The 23,971-nt window shown below is 46.3% G+C and overlaps 2 protein-coding genes and 1 pseudogene across 4 annotated transcripts in view; all 3 read left to right on the top strand.

The window, feature by feature from the left end:
* The window catches only part of LOC311610225 (mast cell protease 4-like), an 87,718-nt gene that overhangs the window by 30,441 nt on the left and 33,306 nt on the right, over nt 1-23,971 (top strand). The gene's annotated exons all lie outside the window — the stretch shown is intronic.
* On the top strand, nt 3,874-22,648 carry LOC311610216 (cathepsin G-like; the record flags this gene model as incomplete). 2 transcript variants are annotated; one of them, XM_084861238.1, is made up of 5 exons in its annotated part: nt 3,874-3,928; nt 20,823-20,970; nt 21,439-21,574; nt 21,736-21,990; nt 22,409-22,647. In XM_084861238.1, 5 exons carry the CDS (start codon nt 3,874-3,876, stop codon nt 22,586-22,588), a joined length of 774 nt encoding a protein of 257 aa, XP_084717364.1. In that variant the 3' UTR covers nt 22,589-22,647. The 2 variants fall into 2 exon arrangements, with proteins under 2 accessions (XP_084717364.1, XP_084717363.1); XM_084861237.1 differs by lacking the exon at nt 3,874-3,928 and adding an exon at nt 19,933-20,059 and having other exon boundaries at nt 22,409-22,648.
* Nucleotides 9,431-10,587, top strand: LOC311610282 (calmodulin-like; annotated as a pseudogene). Its single transcript has one exon. The product of its transcript is annotated as a calmodulin-like (transcript).

The raw sequence follows: 23,971 nt of genomic DNA, 5'->3' as shown, positions 1-23,971 counted from the left end.
AATGACTTTATTTCTTTCGTTTCTAGACGTGCAGCCCCCAACTGTTCACTGGCGCATCCTCTTCACCTCGGGGAGAGGGCAGCAGGTGGGGAGCAGGCAGGACGGCAGCCTCATTTCCATGAGCCATAAAAGCAGCAGATATAATCGGTGACAGCATGGATGGACCTAGGGGTATTATGCTCAGGGAAATAAGTCAGACTGAGAAAGACCAATACCATATGATTTCACTTATATGTAGAATCTAAAGAACAAGTTAATAAGCAAATAAAATTGGAACAGAACCGTAAATAAAAAGAACAGATTGATCATTGTCTGAGGATAAGGGACTTGGGGGACTGGGAAAAAACTGAAAAGATTAAGAAGTACAAATTGGCAGTTAAAAAATAGTGACTAGGATGCAAAGTACAGCAAAGAGAATATAGTCAATAATATTATCATAACTATATAAGGTGCCAGATGGGTAATGGAAATATTGGGAGCAACACTTTGTACAGTATATAATTTATCTAATCACTATGCTGTACACCTGAAACAAACACAAAATAATATTGAAAGTGGACTGTAATTGGAAAATAAAATTTAAAATATAGTCAAAGTAGCAGACATGAATGTCATTGTAATACTGTTATAATTATACCAGTTGTTAATTAATTGACAGGGACGGAGCAAAGGTAAGGCTTGATAATATAGGCATGCCACGTGTGCCAGAAAGCTGTAGTTTCGCACTCTCCAGGTCTGTTTACCACAGATCCTAGGGGAAGGAACTGGACCATGAAAGAATAGAATCATGCCCAGTGAGGTCTAAATGCAGGAAAGGTGGTTACTGTCAGTCACACCTGGGAGCAGATCATTAGCCAGAATAGATGTGGCCCCTTCAATGGCACCAAATCTGAGCTACATAAGTTCCCAGGAAAACAGAGTTCCTTCTCCCGCCCTCTTTTGCTCCTGGCTCTCTTGTGACAGAGGGCCTGCTCCCCTGCATGGCCCCCATGGCCCACAAACAGCGAACTGATGGATTACAACTAGCCTGGTGCTCTGTAGGACTTCACTCTGCCGTGGAATGCAACCTCTGGGCACTGGCTTTGCTTCTAGCTCTGCTGAACCCCCAGCTGCACCTTTTCCAGGACCAGTTTAAAGGAAATGAGAACTTTGCAACTGAGGGATATAACTCCATGCAAATAAAATTCACTCATTTGCCCATGCAAGTCTTAGAAAATTCCTTTTCTAAAGCTATCATAAGAACCCTACCCCCAGCACCCAGTTGGGAAAGGTATCCTCCACTTCCGCCATTGGACATCCCATTTTCACCAATTCACAGTTGTACAGAATCAAATGGTAGGACAATCCTACAATGTATTTGCTAATTGCAGTTAGAATCTGCCTCTGAACACCCATCCGATTGGACAGACGATCCCATGGTCCCTATTGTTACCAAAAGCTCCTGCCTGTGCATACTCCAATACAAATTAGGGAGGCTCACGTGGTCAGGAAAGTGGAGACTTGTAAAAATTACTTTTTCATATCAACATGTATTTATCAATCACTTCTTTTAAAGTTTTTGTAGACTCATTGCTAGAAAGGCTTTACTGCTTCTAAGTTTATAAAGAAATTCATCCATGTTTATTTGTTGTGCATGTATGGTTTCATTTTGTACTAGAGGCCCAAAGCAAAAAATTCATGCAAGAGGCTCAGCCCTCACAGCCCCAGCTTCATCCAGGATGTCCTCTGGACTGTTGTTCTGCTGTTTGGTTTAATTAGTATATTAGCTCTTTATTATATAGGATATATAAATGTCTTATCTATTTGTATTTCATTTTGGTGGTTTATATAAATATGACTCCAACTTAATATCTTTTAAAAGAAACTTTGTCAACTCTGATTGGAAAATAAAACAAAGAAAAAATATTTTCTGGTTGTTCCAATATCATTGATTAGAAAGTCTATCTTTTTCCCAATGATTTAAAATGTCACATTATAAATTACATATCTTTATGTACTTGGAAATGTTTCTAGGTTTTCAACTCTGTTTAATGGTCCTTTGTCTACTCATGAATCAGGAGAGAGGTTTTATTTATTTGTTTGTTTGGTTTTTTTTGGGGGGGGGGGGGTTGGAGTTTACCATTTAAATTTATTTCACACATGTAGTATGGCCTTTACAATGTGTTCTTTTTTTTTTCTTTTATCTTTTGTTTTGTAAATTTAATTTTTAACTATAGTTGACATACTGTAATACTGTAATACTGCAATATTATATTAGTTTCAGGTACACAATATAGTGATTAATCATTTGTATACCTTATGAAGTGATCACCAAAAGTGTAATACCCATCTGTCACTGCACATAGTGATTATAGTACTAGAGGCCTGGTGTATGAATTTGTACATGGGTGGGGTCCAGCCAGCCTGCCCTGATTGGGCCAATTGGGCTGGGCTGGTCAAACTTCTGGCCTGTCAAACTCCCACCCAAGGAGACAATTTGCATATTAGCCTTTTATTATATAGGATTAAGGAAAGAGGTTTTATATAATGTTTTTAATATATAAGGCTTACCCTCTCCTTTACTGTCTTTTTTTTTTTTTGTCAAAATTCTCAGAGCTATTCAAGCATGTTTATTTTCCACATATATTTTAGAAATTGTCTAGAACTTGTGTAACACTGAAAGAAAAAATGATATTTTTATTGGAATCAAATTTAATGCATATATTAGCTTGGCATAAAGATATTTGAAATGTAATAGTCTTCTGGACAGTGCTGGGAAAATACTATTTGGCTTCCTGGTATTCATTACCACTTCACAAAAGAGTGATTGTTGGGAGAGTCAACCCTCCTTCATCCTCATACACGTGGTTTGGACAGAGAAGACCCCAACTCTCCAAAGGCTGTCACCGCGGCTTACAGGGGTCCGTGGTTTCAGCTCCTCTCACTGACTCTACATGTGCTTCAGCAGAGGGCAGACTGTGCGCTGCTTTGACTGCAACCCATCCCAAAGACTCTATTACATGACTGCAATGCTCTTTCTTTTTTAATCTAGGTGAGGGCTTTTGATTGCCCCCAAGGTGTAGAATAAGGCAGAAAATATACCATATGGCTACAAAAGCCTAGAAAAAGAAAAAGAATATGTCTTCCAGGTTTAATTTGGAAGAGAGGTTCACTCTGCGGAAGCCACCATCATGCTGCAAAGAACACTGAACAATCCTATGCAGAGACTGCATGGCAGGCCCTCACAGAGGGGAATGGGCATGCCCACAGACATCTGGCACCAACCACTGGGCAGGCTCAAAGCTTCAAGCCTCCTCTGCCATCAAGGGGAGCTGAGGGGAGACATCCACACTAAACCCAGCCCAAATGCAGATTTCTGAGCAAAATAAATGTTTTTGTTGGTTTTGGTAAGCCATCAGCTCTTCTGTCACTAGAACAAGCCCACTTCGGCATCACTGCCATACCATTCTGTCCATCCCTCCACCCACAGCCCTCACCATCATTATCTGATCACTGATGTTTTTGTCTCCTCCAGCAGAAGCAAGAAATCTTCATCGGCAATACTGCTGACCCTCACAAAATGGAAACCTCAATAAACAATTCCCTCACTGTCAAGAGAGAGCCAAGGAAACGTGGGATCCTTGCATGTTATGAGATTTGGGTTCCTGGGGCTCAGACTCCTCCTACTGGCTGATGCAGCATCAGGAACCACCCTATCTATAGCCTGTGGTTCATGTTTCCAGCTGGCATAGTCACCACTGAGTCAATGGTGACCATAACCAGTGCTTATGTGGTTACTGAGAGAGCCGTGTGTGATAAAGGCCACAGAGAACCCTGGGCTCAGCAGACCAGGACGAAGCACCAGCAGCTCTGACCTGACAGCTTCCTGAGGAGATGCAGCCACTTCTGCTCCTGATGGCCTTTCTTCTGGCCCCCATGGCACAGGCAGGTGAGTGACTGACCACCACCAGAAGCCCAATGGCACGTGACATGGGCACCGCCCAGCTCACATGCTACACTCAGACACACCCTGGCCCTGGTCCACCCCCAGGCACTTTCTCAACACTAGATCCCATCTCCCACAAAGACCAGCAAGACTGATGCTGAATGAAAACGCAACAGGAATAGCAGGGCAGATGGCTGCTCCTGAGGAAAACACATGGGTACTCTCCCCATTCCTTGATATCTGGAAAGTGGGCTTTTTTTCAGACATTTGAAAGAAGGTTGGACGCTTGAAATGAGAAATAATTCCACAGTAAATCGCAGCTAGGCGAAAGGGGCAGGCTTCTGTAATCAAAGCAAGGCACACTAACGTTTTAACTCAATATCTTAAAATCTCCCTCAATCTCCACCCCCTTCTCCAAGTTTTGTAAAGAAGCTGGGGAGCCAGTTGATCCCAGAGTTGGTGGCATCCTGGTCCCCTGAGGCTGGTTTGATCTCAACTTCTCTCTGGTAATTTTTCAGTCACAATATTTTGAATGGTACAAACCAGTAATGGCTCTGAATTTGGGGGAAAGAAAGGAGAAAGGCCCATGGAGCATGGCAGAAAGAATTTTCCAGGATGTACAGGCATGAAATTTCTTGTTCCAGACACAAGTCCCACTGTCCACATGCACAGCTGCAAGAGGAATGAAAGGATTGCTCTTCTCTTTGTCAGAGGGAGTATCTCAGTTGTGGGTCAGGTCATATAGCAAGCCAGGAATGTTGCCCAAGGAACCTGTAGGACGTCTTCCTGGTTATGGCTGATGACTATAGAAATCACTATCTGCCATCCAAGTCCTACCCACCCCTTTCTATCCCAGTCTCCCCCTCTCCAGCCTCTGGCTCCATGGGCACAGCAGGCAGAGTAGATTTTTTCTTGCAGTAAAAATCATCGGGGGTCATGAGGTCAAGCCTCACTCTCGTCCCTACATGGCATTTCTTCGGATCAGGAGTTCAAACAGAAAACGATGTGGGGGTTTCCTTGTGCGTGAGGACTTTGTGCTGACAGCAGCTCACTGCTGGGGAAGGTGAGGAGCACAGCCTGGGCCCACCCTTCTGCAGACACCTCACAGGGAACCGTCATCTCAAAGGCTAAAGACCTAGGGGCACAGAGGGGAACTTCAGAGGACAGGTCAGTTTTGGGCAGAGGGACCAGTCAATGCAAGTGGCTTGTTGAAGACTGGAGGGACTGATCAAAGGGGCTTAGGAAGAAGACCGAGGTTGTGCCCTGAAGACCAGGGTACAAATGTGAGAAATTCACAATTTTGCTTAGAGACAGGCAAGCTCAGGGTGTGACTGAGCACCGAAGCACTGCTCCAGGAAATGACACCTGGCCTGAGCTGCCAAAAAGCACAGGGCACAGGCATGCTCAGTTCCCCGCCCCATCCCCTAGAATCCCTCTCCACTCCAATCCTGCACTGCCCCCAGCTGCCCTCTTCCCTTCCTGGCCCCTGTACTGTATCTGCTGTGCCTCCACATCCCTGGCTATTGATGTACAGGTCCATCACAGTCATCCTGGGTGCCCACAACATCAAGAAGCGTGAAAGGACCCAGCAGGTCATCCCGGTGAAAACAGCCATCCCCCACCCAAACTATCATCCCAAATTCAATGACATCATGTTGCTGCAGGTAGGGCTCATCTTTCCACTGGCTCTTGCACACCTTCAGCCTGGGGTTTCTCATCTCCTGTGACCTCCTTCCTGTTGTCTCTCCTAGTGTGAGCCCTTCCCTTGTCCCAGGGCTATGACTATCCTGGTGTCCTGGGCCCTTGCTCAATGAAAATTCCTGTCCTCTGCCTTCAGCTGAAGAGGAACGCCACCCAGACTGCCGCTGTGAGCCTCCTCAGGTTGCCCAGGAGTGGAGAGCAGGTGAAGCCAGGGACGGTGTGCAGAGTGGCCGGCTGGGGGCGACTCAACCTGAACACCTCCACAGCCACACTGCATGAGGTAGAGCTGGAAATCCAAGAAGACAAGCAGTGTGTCTCCTGCTACAGACACCGTTTCAACAGAGCCAAAGAGATCTGTGTGGGGGACCCAGGAAAGGATCAGTCTACTTTTAAGGTAAGATCTCCAGCATTGTCCAGGCCCGGCCCTGGCCACAAACAAGCTTGCAGGCAACCTGAGGCAATGGGAACTGGCCGCAGCCCTATGTCCTCTGCCTTTCCACCGTCCAATCTCTGGTTCTGTCTCTCCCGGGAGCAGAGAAGCTGTCCCACAGCTATGGGTGGGCAAAGGCTTTCTAGAGGGGGGAAAAGAGACCTTCAGAGTCAAATGGAAAACCCCAGACCTAAGGAGGGGATAAGGCCTACCCTGACCTTGATCTCCCATACAGCTCCTAACAGGGACCACACACCCCGGGGACAGCAGGGAGGACAGGGCCAGGAGAAGGCCCAGCTCAGTGTTTCCTCCCTCTGCCCACAGGGCGATTCTGGGGGCCCCCTCGTGTGTGACAACATGGCCCAGGGCATTGTCTCCTTTGGGAGGAAAAATGGAAAACCTCCTCGTGTTGAAACTAAGATTTCCAGCTTTCTGCCCTGGATAGAAAGAACAATGAAACGTTTCCAGAGTGAAGCACCACAGTATTGACCTATTCGTCTCCTCTGGGGCACAGGCCAGAACTGCACTCTGCAGAGGAGTTAGGGGAGGCTGCCAGACACGTAATAAACTTGCATCCTCTAGAGTGGACATCACTGAATCCTCCTGTATTCACCAAAACATGTCTTAGTTACCTGCTGTGTGTATGACAGCCATCTGTTCACATTTCCCAGCTGTTAGAACTTCCCGCTTCATGGAACCGCACCTTCAACCTCTTCCCAGCTCCTTCTCAATACTCCTCCCAGTGCCAGCTCCTCTGCCAGGCCTAATGTAAGCTCTATCGGAAAAGAGATGACATCTGTCCCCCAAAACTGACCCTCTTCTAGAAGACCCTCTTATCTCATCCATATTGCCCTCCTTCAAGCCGCACTTGTACCTTACCCCCGTGGTCTGCAAACTGTTGCTCGAGAGCCACATGTGGCTCTTTGGCCTCTTGACTGTGGCTCTTCCACAAAATACCATGGCCTGGGCGAGTCTATTTTGAAGAAGTGGCATTAGAAGAAGTTTAAGTTTTAAAAAGTTAGCTCTCAAAAGAAATTTCAATCATTGTACTATTGATATGTGGCTCTGTTGACTAATGAGTTTGCAGACCACTGCCTTACCCCATGCAGCCCCAATGCTAATATGCAGCATAAAGGAATCCGGAAATTAAATGGAGGATCCTATATGAAGCCACTTCTCCACCCAAAGAGCAATGGGTGGGAAGGTTATGGAAAGATATAGCTCATCCCGTGCAGCCCTCCCCCGCCAATCAGAGCAGATTGAGAAGGTCAGGTCAGCAGGCCTTTCATTACTCCCAGGCCCAGCTCCAGTGCCTGGCACAGCCCTGTTGGGAACCCAGAGCCCAGTGCAGCCCCTGGTGTCCTGGCAGCCCACCCACCTGCAGCCAACACTGACCTTGATGCTGCTCTTTCATCTCGGTCTCAGCCAGTCTCTCTTCACCTCCCATTGTGTGTGGGTGTGTCTCAGTATTGAAAGGAAATCCAAATCTCTATTATATGACTAGATTAAGAACAGGAATTTCATGTTAAAACATTCAACTTCAGAAGGACAGGGGAAAAAGCAGTACTTTGTTACATCTGTCATTGATAGGTGTGCTTTGACTGTGGAAAAATGTCTTTTGGGTATAAAAAAAAAAAGTAGTACATACTCATCACAGCAAAATAGTTAAACATGGAACATGTAGATAAGAAAATGAAAATTACCAAGACCTCCACCACATAGAAATCATCATCCCTGATCCTTCGGCATGTTTTCCCACAGTTCTTCTATGTGCTCATCAGGTGCTGCTCCTTGCACAGAACTGGGGTTGGGCTGTTGAGAACTCCTAGTGCCTCCCTTTCCATTGCTCTTCCCTCTGTGGTCACACTGGTGAGAGCGTTGGGATAATGTGTTTGCAGATATATGTAACTGCTAGGCTAGGGACATCAGAGACAGGGTTCTCTGAACTCTGGAGCCAATGAATAAAATTCCAGGACTTCTGTTCAAAATTGTGCAGTAATAAAGGCCCCCTATGTCATACAATATTTACATCTACAAGGGAGAATGCTAAATATTCCAAAAATAAGAAATTGAAGTGGTGGTAATAGAGGAAAGGGAACTACTGTTTGGGATATTTAGGTGTGTGCAGGCCATCTGGTCCTCAGGCAAGTCCACCCTCTACCTCACACCACCGAGCAAACCCCTCCCCACATAGCCCTTCTCTTCTCATACATGCATATGTGCCTAGCCATTGGCCATGGACTCTCAGTGGACTGCAGCCGATGTCAGCTTCTCAAGGACAGGAGCCATGTCTCCCATGTGCCTGGACCTGGCCTGTAAATGATTATTCATGATTTCATCAGCATGGTAAAGAGCCAAGAGCCCAGACATGGAAACAAGCTTGGTTTAGTCACTGAGGGATTCTGAGGTTCCAGCCCCCTGCTGGCTGACCCAAGGCCCTCACATTCTTACTCCTTCTTGCACCTTGTGGCTTAGCAGTGGGAGTGAAAGTGTGGTGGCAATGCTATTGTCACTGAACCAAGCCTGAGAACTTCCCCAAACACCTGGCATGATAACACCCAGCAAAACTAGAAGGGTGCGGTCCAGGAGGTGCAGGAAGTCACTGAGCCACACTTCCCTGCTCCCCTCAGGGGTTTGTGTCTAGACACCAGAAATATCAGCAGCTCTGACCTGGGCAGGCATTTGGGGAAGATGCAGCCACTTCTGTTCTTTTTTTTTTTTTTAATTTTATAGATTATGATATCACATAATTGTCCTCATCCCCCCATTCCCATCCCAAACCCCTCCCCACACATGCCCGACCCCCTTATTGCCCATGGCCACTAGCTAGGCCCATATGCATGTATACAAGTCCTTTGGTTGATCTCTCCCCCTTTCCCTCACTCTCCCCTACTTTCCCTCTGGGGTTTGAGAGTCTGATCGCTGCCACTCCTGTTCTTGTTGGTCTTTCTCCCGCCCCACTCCTGCCTCCTAGGTATGACTGGTAAGTGATCATCCCCATTCCAGGGCCTGAGCCCCACCACCTCCAACAAATTCTGACCCTTCTGCCCAGCACAGGCAGGAACTTTTCCTCCATTTGTACCCAGGAACTTCCTAAATGCCAGGTCCATCCCACAGATTAACAAGTCTGATGCTGGATAGACACTCAACAAGGATGGCCATGTGAAAGGTGTGCATTAAAAGGTCTAACAGTTGTTAGCTGCTCTCTTATCACCAGAAAATAAGTTTTCCAGAAAAAGGCATTGTGAAACTACAAAAGACAAGTTTTCTTTTTTTGTTTGGTTTTGTTTTGTTTTGAGGATTTTTTTTTATTATTACTAATCCTCAGGACCCAAGGATATTTTTCCATTGATTTTTTTTTAAAGAGTGGAAGGGGATTAGTCCGAGTGGAGCGAGCGAGCTGACTGGTTGTGTAGTTGCGTCTCGGAGACCGGTAGCGCTTACAGCATGGCTGACCAACTGACTGAAGAGCAGATTGCAGAATTCAAAGAAGCTTTTTCACTATTTGACAAGGATGGTGATGGAACTATAACAACAAAGGAATTGGGAACTGTAATGAGGTCTCTTGGGCAGAATCCCACAGAAGCAGAGTTACAGGACATGATAAATGAAGTGGATGCTGATGGTAATGGCACAATCGACTTCCCAGAATTTCTGACAATGATGGCAAGAAAAATGAAAGACACAGACAGTGAAGAAGAAATTTGAGAAGCATTCCGCGTGTTTGATAAGGATGGCAATTGCTATATTAGTGCAGCAGAGCTTCGCCATGTGATGACAAACCTTGGGGAGAAGTTAACAGATGAAGAGGTTGATAAAATGATCAGGGAAGCAGATATTGATGGTGATGGTCAAGTAAACTATGAAGAGTTTGTACAAATGATGACAGCAAAGTGAAGTTATTGTACAGAATGTGTTAAATTTCTTGTACAAAATTGTTTATTTGCCTTTTCTTTGTTTGTAACTTATCTGTAAAAGGTTTCCCCTACTGTCAAAAAAATATGAATGTATAGTAATTAGGACTTCATTCCTCCATGTTTTCTTCCCTTATCTTACTGTTATTGTCCTGAAACCTTATTTTAGAAAATTGATCAAGTAACATGTTGCATGTGGCTTACTCTGGATATATCTAAGCCCTTCTGCACATCTAAACTTAGATGGAGTTGGTCAAATGAGGGAACATCTGGTCATGCCTTTTTTAAGTAGTTTTCTTTAGGAACTGTCAGCATGTTGTTGTTGAAGTGTGGAGTTGTAACTCTGCATGGACTATGGACAGTCAACAATATGTACTTAAAAGTTGCACTATTGCAAAATGGGTGTATTATCCAGGTACTCGTACACTATTTTTTTGTACTGCTGGTCCTGTACCAGAAACATTTTCTTTTATTGTTACTTGCTTTTTAAACTTTGTTTAGCCACTTAAAGAAAATCTGCTTATGGCACAATTTGCCTCAAATCCATTCCAAGTTGTATATTTGTTTTCCAATAAAAAAAATTTTACCCAAAAAAAATAAAAAATAAAAAAATAAAAGAGTGGAAGGGAGAGGGAGAGTCAGAGAGAGAAAAACATTGATGTGAGAGAGACACATCTATTGGTTGCCTCCTGCATGTACCCGACCGGAGCCAGGGATGGAGTCTACAACCAAGATAAGTGCACTTGACTGGAATTAAATCCAGGACTCTTCAGACCACCGGCTGATACTCTATCTATCCACTGAGCCAAACCGGCTAGGGCAGTGGTTGGCAAACTCATTAGTCAACAGAGCCAAATATCAACAGTACAAAGATTGATATTTCCTTTGAGAACCAAATTTTTTAAAATTAAACTATATAGGTAAGTACATCATTATTAAGTTAATTAGGGTACTCCAAAGCTGACCTTTGCTAAAAACTCAAGGGGTCAAAGAGCCGCATGTGGTTCGAGAGCCGCAGTTTGCCGACCACGGGGCTAGGGCATACAAAAGACAAGTTATTAAAATCCCTCACCACACCTGGTCTCCTACTCATCTTGAAAGTGAATGTAAGCCATGCCCAGAAGAGGAGCAAGGCGAGACTGACCTGAGATGTGGCTGGAAGACTGTACACAAGCACCTGGCTGCCTTGGCTCTGCCCCAGCCTGAGCTGCCCAGGTCCAGCCCCACCTCCCCTGCTTCCCAGGCCCTCTGCTGCTCCACTCTCTTGGCTGTGCCCTCTCCTCATCCCTGTGGCCTTGAATCCCATCAGACATCAGGCAAAAGCTAATTGGAGTCCATCATTCATGCAGCCAACAAATGTTTACTGAGAACCTAGGATGTATTAAGCACTAGGACAAGAGGACTTTAGAAAATCCAACTCCACACCCTGATATATCAAATCATTATGTTGTACACCTGAAATAAGTCACTAAGAGATTTTTATTAAAATTTTATGCAAATAACATTTGAAAAAAAAAAGAAAAAGAAAATCCAACTCCATGAGCTCATGGATAGATTATTAGAAACAGCACAAATCAGGTGTCAATACAGGTTCATAGCATCAAGGAGACTGAGTCCTGTTCCACCATCTGCAAGATAGGCCTTGTGTCTGAGGAGGACTTGGAGAGAAGCACTGTACCCCCATTCTTATAGGGAGGGCAGTTCCTGAGGCCTGAGGTTCAGAGAAAGTTTCTGGGCTAAAGGAGGATCTAAGAGATCCTCCCTCCATTGTCTCTAGGGCACCTAGACCATCCACTTCAATCATCTCCTTTCTAAGCCTTCCCTCCTGACCACAGACACTGCCAGTCACCTGCCTTCAAGCTTTAACCTTCAGGGAAGATCACTGGGGGACATGAAGCCAAGTCCCATTCCTATACGGCCTAAATGGGGTGTTTCCTTTTGTGAGTGAATTTGGTCCTGACAGCTCATCACTTCTAAGACCATTACAGGGAACCTATCCTTTCCTTACAGGATGCAGCCCAGGGCAGCTCCCCAGAGTCCTGGTAACTCAGAGAAGCCCTCTGAGATCATGACTGGGGCAATGAGAGGCTGGGAAATAGATAAGATTTGGGCTCAGAGTTGAGAGCAAAGTAACATAGTTAAGAAGAGAGGAAGGGACCACACTGGGCAAATAAAGCAACAGTGAACCAGGAATGCATGCATTTGGGTCAAAATGGAAATTTAAGCAATTTTGTGATGTTTCTTAAGTGCAAGAAAGTGAGCTCCCAGCTCCCTAACCTCAGTGTCAGTGAGAAGCTGAGACACTCAGCCACCATTTCCCCTAGCCCAAGCCCTCCCTCTGTTGTCACCTGCCTTCATGACTCTGGGGCTATATCTCCTATGACTCTGCCTCCTGCCCCACTCATCATTCTGCTCTCTGTGCAGGTCAATCAGTATCTCCCTAGGAGCCCACACCATCAAGGAGCAGGGAAAGACGAAGCAGGTCATCCTGGTGAAAAGAGCCATCCTCCACCCTCAGTATAATTCTAAGAACTTCTCAAATGACATCATGCTACTACATGCTACTACTGCTGTTCTTACTCTTATGAGTCCATATTGTTTCCCCTCAACTGCATGAAGCGCTTTCCTTCCTTCCTTTCCATCCTGGCCACCAAACCAGTCCCAGTGATTCAGGTATCCCTCGGTGTCCCGGTCCAGACACCACTGTCTGTGAAGCCCTTCAGCCTGCTCAGTGGTGAGGATGGGTGAGGCCAGGACAGAGGGCATGGTGGAGATGGCACTCTACCAACCACTTTGCAGGAGGTGGAAGTGACCACACACAGTGATGGGCAATGAATGCCATGCTTCCCCAGATACTACAGCAAGGTCACCAGATTTGGGAAGGACATATAGAGAAGAGAAAGACTGGCTTTGGGATCAGGTTTCCAACATTTACCTTGGCAAGTCCCAGGAGATGGAACTTGGGGAATAGCCATCTCTTTGTGCCTCATCCTGAGAGTTTGGACTTTGATATTTTCACCTGGGTGGGTCAGGGGTGAAGGTAAGGAAGAATCAGTCACCCACAACAGTGTTATCCCCAGAGTGTCCCTGAATATTCAAGAGAAAATCTTGGCATGGGTCAAGCTGGAGCCAGGGACCAAAGAAGACAACAATGCTGGCCCTGGCCCAGATCCCCCCACAGCCCAAACACAGACCACCCGCCCCTGTGCGGCAGAAAAGGCAGGACCCCAAAGAGTCCAGAGGGAGTTCAGCTCACAGCGAGACTCCAAGGCCCCCTCATGTTTAACAACAGGCCCAGGGTATTTTCTCCTGTGGAGAAAAGAACCTCTAGGAGTCTTCATGAACGTCTCAGACTTCCTCCCCTGGACACAGAGAACACTGAAGAGCCTCTAACAGCAGGCGTGAGACTGGCCTTCCTCTTGGCTTGACCATCCATCTGTGGGCAGAGGCAAGAATCCCATGGGGCGGGCAGTGTAGAGTACAGGGCCATAATAAGCACATCTCTAGAGCCAATGCCACAGAAGTCTTATTCAGTGAACTCCTTTCAATAGTCAACAACACTGCTCCACACGCCCTCTGCTGGCAATTCTGGGCTTGCTTCCTCCTTTCTCCCTGGAGCCTCCATCCTCCCTAAACCCCACACAGTTTAGTTTCTCATTCACTTTGCAAGCACACTTCTCTGGTGTTTAACCCTCTGGAAGGCCTGATTCTAAGCTCCATTATTAAAAAAAAAAAAAAAAAATCTCTCCCAAGAAATGGTCCTCTTTGGGCCTCGGAAATTTCTTATCTTCTTTAAGCCAAATACTATCATTAATCCCCCTCTTCCCCAACAAGTTGGCTGAAGGAAAATAACTCTAGGATCTAGAAGCCAGAAGGCCATGCCATGGGCACTGTTTCCTGTTTCCAGGGTCTCTCTCTCCTGTGGGAGCAGGATTCTCAGGAGGCTCAGATGCTATGATGGTCCCATTTCCCTCCCCGGCCCTGGGACAGCACTGAACTCAGTCAACCTCCTTCCTCCCTGGCCGACCTTCCCAGCTCTGTTTTCCTTCTGAGTGACCAGACACCAGATTCTTCTCCCACCACCACCCCCCACCCAGACCACCTATTTTGAGCAAGCCTCTCTCACACCTACTTACCACAGTTCTGAGTATCCAGCTTGAATTCTCCTCTATTGTTTCCTCACCTGAACTGCCAGCCCACCTGATACCTATCAGAAGACACAGAATCTACTTCCCACCTGGGCAGGATCAGCTCTGTGCCTTCCAGCCCAGCATCCCCCTAGAGCTCAGCCCTTTCATCCTGGCCTGGCCACAAGTCCTGCCTCCCCCTGCTGGCAACCTGGGTTATGGCACCTTTGTGAGCCAGAGGGCTTCAAGCTGCATAGTTGTAAAGTACCACTTTGCCATCCAACAATAGATCAAATGTCCTTCTATCTTTTGTGGCAGGAACAAAAAGGCTCTGTCTCTGCCATTGGGACACTTGCCTTGATGAGAAATTTTCTCTAAAAATTCCTGGTTCCTCTCATTCACCAGCCAGATCGGTTTAACACAAATAGGTCTGTATTTGGAATCCACAGGAAATTTTGTCTTTAAAATAATTAAACTCTCAGTGCTTTTTCTTTATTGCACATACAATTTCACATGCCTGATTGTGTTTGATTCCAGAATGACAGTGTGAAATGAACATCTACCTGTCCTGAGTTTTCCAATCCTACTCAGTGCAGTTCATGTCAGGCACTGAGGGAGGAGGCAGCCAGGGCAACCTTATCTTTAGTTACAGAACATGTAGGGGGCATTAGACTCAGCCCGCAAACCCACAAAATGCCACATTTCAAGTGCAAGGCAGTTCATTGTGACCCAGATGTCCCTCTGTCAGAGCCTGTATCCTCCAAACAGCACCACCGATGGCTGGAGTGACAGAACACAACAAATTCACAGCAGCTGCACAAACAAGGAATCAAGTGGGGCCCACATCAAAAGGAAAAACAACTTCCTTAAAAAGAATAGCAAATGAACCACAAGTATATGAGGAACAAAAACCAGCATACTTAAGTGTAAGCTGGAAAGTTCATTTTTCACTAGACCAGGTGTTGGCAACCTATGGCTCCAGAGCTGCATGCGACTCTTTTGAAGCTTTACCACGGCTCCTACAACTTGCAAGCCTGTGTGAAAATGAAGGTAACGTCTTACAGCCCTGATGTGCTGACACTGTGCACTGAGGTTCAGGAGCAAATATCCCATTGACCAGGTAAATTAAATATCTTAATTAGCTATTAATTTGCAAAAATATATTTTACATTGTTAAGTAAAAAAAGTCCTGTTTTTCTTCAGATTGACAGCTAACTGCACGATCCGGTATATAGCATAAAGGTAAGAAACAATATATGCAGTGTTATATTTGTTTTAAATGTCGCAATGGTTTTGCGGCTCCCAGGTTTTGTTTTTTTTTTCCTTCGGAAATGGGTCCAAGTGGCTCTTTATGTCTTAAAGGTTGCAGACCCCTGCACTAGACCATCCCTACAGCCATGTGCCATGTGTTCCTGGGGTTCCAGCCCTGGCAGAAGCACAGGTGAGAGAAGAGCTGAATGCATGTGTGAGCAGAGCAGGTGAAAGGGTAGATGGAGCTAAGGGGCCACTTCAGTCTAACATGACCGCCAGAAGGAGCCATCACACAAAAGAAATGGAGCCCCAGGCAGTCACCCATGAGGAGCTCCCTGGGGCCCAGGTGTAAGGCAGAGCCAGCAGCAGAGAGTCCATGGGTACCCAACCCCAAGGGCAAGGTGTGTGGCCTTGAAGGACAGCACTTAGTGGGTATGCCTTCCCCTGACATCTGATGAGAGTACTTGACATAGGATGATATACATTAGGAAGAAAAACTATTATAATGACTGAGCATAATGAAGACAGGGCTGCTCTTGACAGTATATGTTTCCTTAAAATGATCTCTAAGTATGTTTGAATTTATTCCTCCCTGTATGATGTAATGATTTTTATTTCTAGAACCTTTATTCTATGGAAGATCTAAAGTGTGTGTGTTTGTGTATGTGCGTGCATACAGAGGGACTTATCACATAATCTATATATATAAAAGCCTAAGCAACCAAAGAACAGGAAAAACCAGAACCACCAGAATGACCGGTCACTGTGATGCGCACTGACTCCCAGGGGGCAGACGCTCAATGCAGGACCTGCCCCCTGCTGGTCACTGTGCTTCCACAACAGGAGTACCGCTGAGCTGACAGACCCATCCCAGCAGCCCACAGGCCTGGTAGCAGCCATTCCCTCAGTTATCCTGCAGGTCCAATCTCCGAAGAACAGGCCAGGCACCTATGGACCAACACCATCAGCACAATCCCAACAGCAGTGCTGCCAGCCTTCTGGAAGTCGACCTCAGGCACCACAGCCACTTCCCTTCCTTAGATGCTCCGCAAGGAAGAAAGGATATAGAAGTGGCTGCCAGGTGACTCCCAGCAACCAGCACAAATGTTAGCAGGACGGATCCGAATTCCAGGCCTGCAATGGCATCCCACCACCTGCCCGGAGGGCCAATCATGTCCTGGTCTCCCCCACCCACCTCAGAACCCCACTTATCCATGAATTTTGTGCACTGGGCCTCTAGTTATTTAATAATAGACTCCAAATTGGAATCAATATAGGGAATTGGTAAAACATGGCACAACGTATTATGTATGTACTAGAGGCCTGGTACATGAAAATGCATGCACTGGAGGTGGGGGTCCCTCAGCCTGGCCTGCCCCCTCTCACAGTCCTAGAGCCCTTAGAGGTGGGAGGAAACCCGACAATCAGGGGAAGGCAACACTCCATCACACTTCTGCTGCTGCCACTGCCGGCAGTGCAAGCCTCAGCCAGCCCTGGTTACCTGAGTCTTGGGCTGGCCCTGGGAAGCTGGGCAGCTGCCATCCAAGGCTTGCCTATGCCTCAAGTCAGCCATGGGCAGCTAGGGAGCTGAGGAGACTGGAGGACTCTGAAGGCAGGCGCCCAGATTGTCTGAGGGGACTGGGCCGCCATCTTGTGGCTGTGGGCACTACCATGTTTGAGGGCGGGCAGTCAATTAGCATATTTCCTCTTTATTAGATAGGATTATGCAAGCCATTCACAGCTGTATTACCCACTGCTCTAGAGAACTAGGCTAAAAAAATTTTAAAAAGAAATAAAACTAGGCTAAGAATATTAACTAAAGAAAAACTAAATAAACATTGGAAAAATCAAAGCACACCAACTAATCAAAGCAAATTAAAATAATAATAATAATATTTTACTTTTCTGGTTAGGAAGAATTTACAAAAGTAATTACACTCAAATTCAGTTGAACATTGAGAAAATGGCATTTTCATATCTTGTATATAAATCTCCTTCTTAAAAAAAGTATAAAGGAGTCTTTTACCTAGCTATCAACCACACCAAGAACTTTGGACCAGATTATTTCTTATAGATTTGTTTAAAAATAAAATCTTAGAAACAATGCCAATGTCTAGCACTAATTTGGGGATTCGCTTAAAAAGTTACATATGAACCCAGCCAGTGTTGCTCAGTGGTTGAGTGTCAACCCATGAACCAGGAAGCCACAGTTTAATTCCCAGTCAGGGCACATGCCCAGGTTGCTGGCTCAATCCCCAGTAGGGGGTGTACAGGAGGCAGCCAATGGATGATTCTCTTTCATCATGGATGTTTCTTTCTCTCTATCCCTCTCCCTTCCTCTCTCTGAAAATTAATTAAAACCTTTTTTTTTAATTACATATGATCAAACACTATGGGAACTATAAAGTTATGACATAAATTACATTTTGTCATAGGGAAGAATGGTATATTTAAGGCAAAAGCAGGTTAGACATCAGTATAGAGTTATATGTCACTCAGTGACAGGGATACAGTGACAGAGATTTTATTATCTTAGTGCACTTACACAAACCTTGCCCACCACACACCTCACAAAACACAAGACTGAATAAAACACCAGAAAAAAAGGATGCAGACAAGAGATGTGGTACATGTGAGAGGTATAAGGCTGCAGGCCTAACATGCACACAGTTTTATAGAAAACTTTTTTAAAGGTAGAAAGAGCACACTCAAAAAATATGACTATCCAGAGCTTCCAAAATGTCCTTCAAAGAGTGATATTAAGGCAGTTCTGAGGATGTACAGGATCCCTCAGAAGTACACAGCCTCCCACTGAGCCAAGGGCAGCTAAATGACGGTTGACTAGAGCAGCATCAAAGGGGAAGTGACCCAGCATCAGCTGGCAACTGCTTTCCGAGAAGAACTGCATTGTTGGTGGCATGTGGGCCACAGGGAGGAGGTGGGAAACAGCCTATGTTAATGTCCCAACATCCCAGAGGAGAAAAAAATTGTAACTGACAGAAATGTAATGAATTAGTCCAACCTAGGCATAACTAGCTATGGGTATTGTGAAGCATATCACATTCTTACTAGTACAAATATTATAATTTTATTAAAATAAAAATAGAAATATTAAAAACTTGCTTGCCCCATCTACTCTCATACTGCTCCTCCCATCTAATTTTTTCTCTATCTCTATTCTTTGACAAACAGACTTTTAAAAAAAAAAAATTATTGCAAAATATCCTATATAATAAAAGTCTAATATGCTAGGTGTCTGGTCATCCAGATGGCTATTCAGCCAATCAAAGCATAATATGTTAATGATATGCTAAGGCTTCTCAACCACTCGCTATGAGGTGCACTGACCACCAGGGAGCAGACGCTCCAACCAGCAAGTTAGCTTGTTGCTGGGGTCAGGTCGATCCCAACTGAGTTAAATGGGCCAGACATGCCCTGGAGCCCTCCCACAATCCCTCCCTGGCTGACCAACCTCCCATGTTTCTACCCAGCCCTCAGACTGGTCTGCACCCTCTCACAATTCGGGACCACTCTGGGGATGTCAGAGAGTGGGTTACAGACCAATCCTACAGGCCAGGTCAAGGGACCCCAATGGTGCATGAATTTGTGCACTAGGCCTCTAGAACACATATGAAAGTGCACAAAACATAAAGGTACAGTTTAAAGAATAATTATAAGGCAATCACTACAATTAATGTCAAATAGACCATGTGATATTCCAGAAATTGTCCATATGTCTCCCCTGGTTAAAATGCCCTCTCTGCTCTCCAACCTGACTTAACACACTGTATTATTCTGCCATACTCTACTGGATCTCATTCTCAGTGTTGAATGAGTGGCTTCAGTTCTTTAGATTTATGTTATTATAGGGAGCACAGCAAGGATGTACCTTCTAAATCATCCCCATCCCTGGATAGAGAATGGGGATTTGGATCATGGGACTCATATCCTGGATAAGATCTTATAAGTTTCAAGCCAGGTTCAGACAGCTCTCAAACAGAGAACCCTCTGAGACACAAAGGTTCTCACCTTGAGGAGGAAACAGCAAACAGAAGACCTCAACTGTCCTACCTTTTACTGAGAGTTCCTTCAGGCTCAAGTGACCTAAGAAAGTTGCCATCAGGGGCACAGCCTTGTGCTTCCATTTTCCTTCTCTGCCAGCACCCTCCACCCACCCACCACAGAAAGCTACTCAATCTGCCTTGACAGCTTCTAGAAAGAGGTGGGAGCAGCCAGGGTTTCAGCAGGTGGCCAGGGCCCAAAGGGTGAGTTCAGGCAGGCTTCCATCCCAGAGGGATAGGAAATGAGGTCGTAGGCAGCTAGCAGCTTCTGTGCCTTCTTGGGATATTATTGAATTAGATGGGTTTAGGGTCCTGTGATGCCATGCCCAAAGCTTCTCTCCTTGCGCCCTGGTTCCCATTTCTGCTGAACATGACTCAGCGGCTGTGGGAGATCCAGTGTTGCCTTCCCTCAGGTCACTGGTGGTTTGTAGACGAACCTCCTGCCAGTCGAGGGTGATGAAACCTATTACACCAACAGAAAAATTGGAATGGGAACCCTCAAGTTCCCACCCTATCCTTCCTTCCTCTCTTGGGGATTAAAAGCCTGGCAGGAGGAAGCACCAGCAGCATCTGACTGGTCAGCCTTCCTGGGAAGATGCAGCAACTCCTGTTCCTGGTGGCCTTTCTCCTACCCGCAGGGGCTGGGGCAGGTGAGTGACCTTCCAAACCCACAGAGGCCCAATCCCATCCCATAGACTCTGGGCCCAGACAGCCTCAGCACTTCCTCACTGTGTGTCATTGGGCACAGTAACTGCATTCACGGTTCCCAGGTATTTCATCTATAAATAGAAATAACAGCAAAGCCACCTCGTGGAGTTGCTAAGATGGTTACATTAGTTAGTGTACATGGAACTCTTGGAATTGTCCCTGGCATGTAGAATGTGCTCTGTAACTTTGCTCTATGAATTTTTCTGCAGCCCTCTGCCAAAGCCAAGGAGACAAGGATATGCAATAACAGTCCCCTCAGGTCATATCTAGATTCCTAAAAGGCAGTCCGTGCTGCTCATGAACTGGTCATGAGCTGGACTTAGAAGGATCAAGAAGAGAAAATACCAGGAAACCTCTGGGAGAAGCCACTCCAGAAGGCTCTGGTTGCAGACAGCAAGCTCTCCCCCACCTGAGAGGCTCAAATGGCCTTGCCTGGAACAAGGGTTGTTCTATTTTGGAAAGGAGGGGAGCTAAGTTCTGAGATGAGGACCCAGCAATGTTTCCTATAAAACCCTGAAGCCTCTCCAATAATGTGGTACCCTGCGAACCTCAATTCTCAATATCTAATCCTAATCTTCCTTTCCCTGCATCATCTCTGCAGCCTCCTCAAATCTTGCCTTTCTGAAGTCACCACGCTAGTGCCCTCACCCCACGCTAGTGCCCTCTCAGGGAGCACAGAGATAAGTGTTGAATACTTCATTCCAGGGGAGATCATCGGAGGCCAGGAGGCCCGGCCCCATTCCCGCCCCTACATGGCATACCTCCTGATACAATCTCCAGGGGGACGGAGCGCTTGTGGGGGGTTCCTGGTGCGAGAAGACTTTGTGATGACAGCAGCTCACTGCTATGGAAGGTGAGCAACTAAGGAGCTCTCCGGCGGATATTAAGCAGCCCAGGAATTAGTGTTCATGAGAACATATGGCTGAAAGCAAAGTTCTAGCATTGGCAGTGAGGGAGTGGGGGGTGGAGAGGTGTGAGAAGAGGTTGGGATAAGTCCTGGGGGACAGGTAACAGGCTAGTATAAATTCTGGAGAAGAAAATGACACAAAAAGCATGCATTAAAACTCAGAATATGAGTTAAAGCTATTTATTAATTTATCCTATTTATCAATTTATCCTTTAGGTCACTGTGTCCCCTACCACCACCAGTTTAAGGCTTTAGAGAAGCAGAGGACACAAAGATCTCAACCCCAAAGACTTCCTCTCCCCTCACTTTCTTCAGCTGCAGTTTTGCTACCCTGGGTTCTCACCTGCCCTGCACAGCTGGTGGACTTTAGCACATGCAGCTCATACCTACCCCTAAGCCACCATTTCTTTGCAGAACTATAAATGTCATCCTGGGGGCCCACAACATCAGGAGACAGGAAAGGACCCAACAGCGCTTGTCTGTGCTCAGAGCCATCCGCCACCCTGGATATAGTGAGCAGAGACTCCAGAATGACATCATGTTACTGCAGGTACCACCTGCCTGACCCTCTGGTCCTCCACCTGAGCTGGCTCCTTCCCAGCATTGGGGGGGGTGGGGGGCTTCATGGAGGAGGAAGCAGAGGCAGAGTCCCAGGGGTGGTGGGTGAGGGCTGCATAGACATTCCCTGAGTGCCTGCACTCTTCCCTCCAGCTGAAAAATAGAGCCAGACGGAATCGATTTGTGAGGCCAGTGGCTCTGCCTCAATCCCAGACCAGACTGCGTCCTGGGTCCTTGTGCACTGTGGCTGGCTGGGGCCTGGTCAGCCAGAACAGGAGGACAGACACACTTCAGGATGTGCAGCTGAGAGTGCAGAGGGATCAGGAATGCAGCCGTCGCTTTGGGCCCTTCAACGGGCAAACACAAATTTGTGTAGGCAACCGGAGGGAGAGGAAGTCTGCCTTCCTGGTAAGGTCACTGGCATCTGCCTGAGACCGGGGGCGGGGGGCGGGGGGGGGGGTGGCGACTGGACAGAACAGGGCAGTGGGAACAGACTACATCCCCACAGCCTGTCTGGGGGCCAGACCAGAGTAAAGTGGGGGAGGTTCCCATCAACCCAGTCTCTGAGGGAAGGGGAGGAGCATGGGACACACAATGGATACACCTACAGTGTTTTCGTGGGAAAAGGCAAGGTACCTTAACCTGGGTTGAGCTAGAGACAGTCACCACAGCCAGGGTTGAAATCTAACAAGTGAGAGGCCCAGGAGCTTGACTTCTTCACCTGCACCAGCCTCCCTCCTCTGAGGGCCAGATCTTAGGGCCCCAAGCATGGGAGGTATGAAGTGCAGGGGCCTGGCTTAGTGTCCCTCCCTCTCATCACCCACAGGGGGACTCCGGAGGCCCGATGGTGTGCAACAATGTGGCCCAGGGCATTGTCTCCTATGGAAGTAATAATGGGACTCCTCCAGGAGTCTTCACCAGGATCTCCAGCTTCCTGCCCTGGATAAATAGAACAATGAGACGCTTCACACAGCAGGGGAATCAAACTGAGACCTCCTATGACTGACTTTCTTCTGTGGGACAGCCGAGGTTGGCATAACTTAATAAATGACCATATCTAGAGTCAAAATAACTGACTTTGCATCATTCTGTACAAAACAAATGTATTCAGGACTGGGTCTGAGCTCCTTCAGGAAAATGGGGTCTTTTCTTCAGGGCAAATGGACCTCCCACAATCCATCCTGGCGGACAGGATGAGCCACTTCCCAGCCATCCTTTCCCCATCTCTCCTCCCCACACAGCTTTGGGGAATGTGTTCAAATGGGACAGAGAGGCCTGGACATTTTGTCCTCTGCCTTTTCTACAAAACTCAATGTCCTGAGAAGAATGGTTGGTGCAATGGAAATATTAGGGCATTGGTAATGGTTGCAAAACAATGGGAATGTATTTAATGCCACTGAACTGTACACCTAAAAAATGGTTAATAGGTAAATTTTTATGTTGTGTATACTTTACCACAATTTAAAAATTAAATTTCAACACAAAAGGGACAAATCTCTAATGATAGTAGACTTGTTTGGGAAAAGCGGGCAGCAACCTCCTCTGCCATGACCAGCAATGTTGGAGCAAGTTTCCCCTTCTGAGTTCTCGGGTATCTGAGTCAAGAAGAAGAGGCACCACATCTAGCTAACGTCACAGACTCCAGAAGTAGCTCCATCCCAGCATTTTCCTCCTGTGAGCATGACCCTAAAAGCAATAACAAATTACAAACTCATTAATAACAACCTCACAAAAGCAGCCAAGCTTCTGTCCCTAAGGCTAAGCTGAGGCACAGATGCCTTCTGCCCTTGGTCAGAGAAACAGAATTGTGATGAGCAGGTGTGAGGTCAGGTGAGATAGAAGTAAAGTGGGGAGAAAGGAGACCAGAGAGAGGCAACTGCCTGCCAATATTTACTGGATCCATGGGGAGAATGGGGGCCTGAGCCATGTCCGGGGATGGGGGGGTGGAGGGAGGGAGGGGCAGGGGGGGTAGCCAAAAGGAGCATCCCAGTAACTCAGAGGAAATAATCTATCAGAAAAATGTGATATCTTAAGCAAATGTACAAGAAATTAGCTAAGGAAGTTGCTAGAACTCATGGTTCTATGTGACAAGATTCACTTAAATACACATTTGCTTTGGGCCAAAGGTATATCTTCTTATCTTTTATATTCTATGCTTCTAGAACTTCATAAATATTATTTAATAGTACTTATTATCCCACATTTATTTCATAAATCACTACAACATTGCAGAACATACTTGTGGTTTCCAAACTGAAGTTGGGGAAGGGGCATAAATCATCAAAGGTAAGAAAGCAATGACAAACCCTCAAAGGAACTGTCATGCATGAAAATGAGAAGACACTTCACATGTTCCACCTCTGGGGAATACTGTCCAAAAGATGCAGAA

Source organism: Pipistrellus hanaki, assembly GCF_964339955.1.
Source record: "Pipistrellus hanaki genome assembly, chromosome: 1".
Taxonomy (NCBI): domain Eukaryota; kingdom Metazoa; phylum Chordata; class Mammalia; order Chiroptera; family Vespertilionidae; genus Pipistrellus; species Pipistrellus hanaki.
The sequence above is the reverse complement of the archived record's forward strand: the minus strand, read 5'-3'. Positions and strand labels throughout refer to the sequence as shown.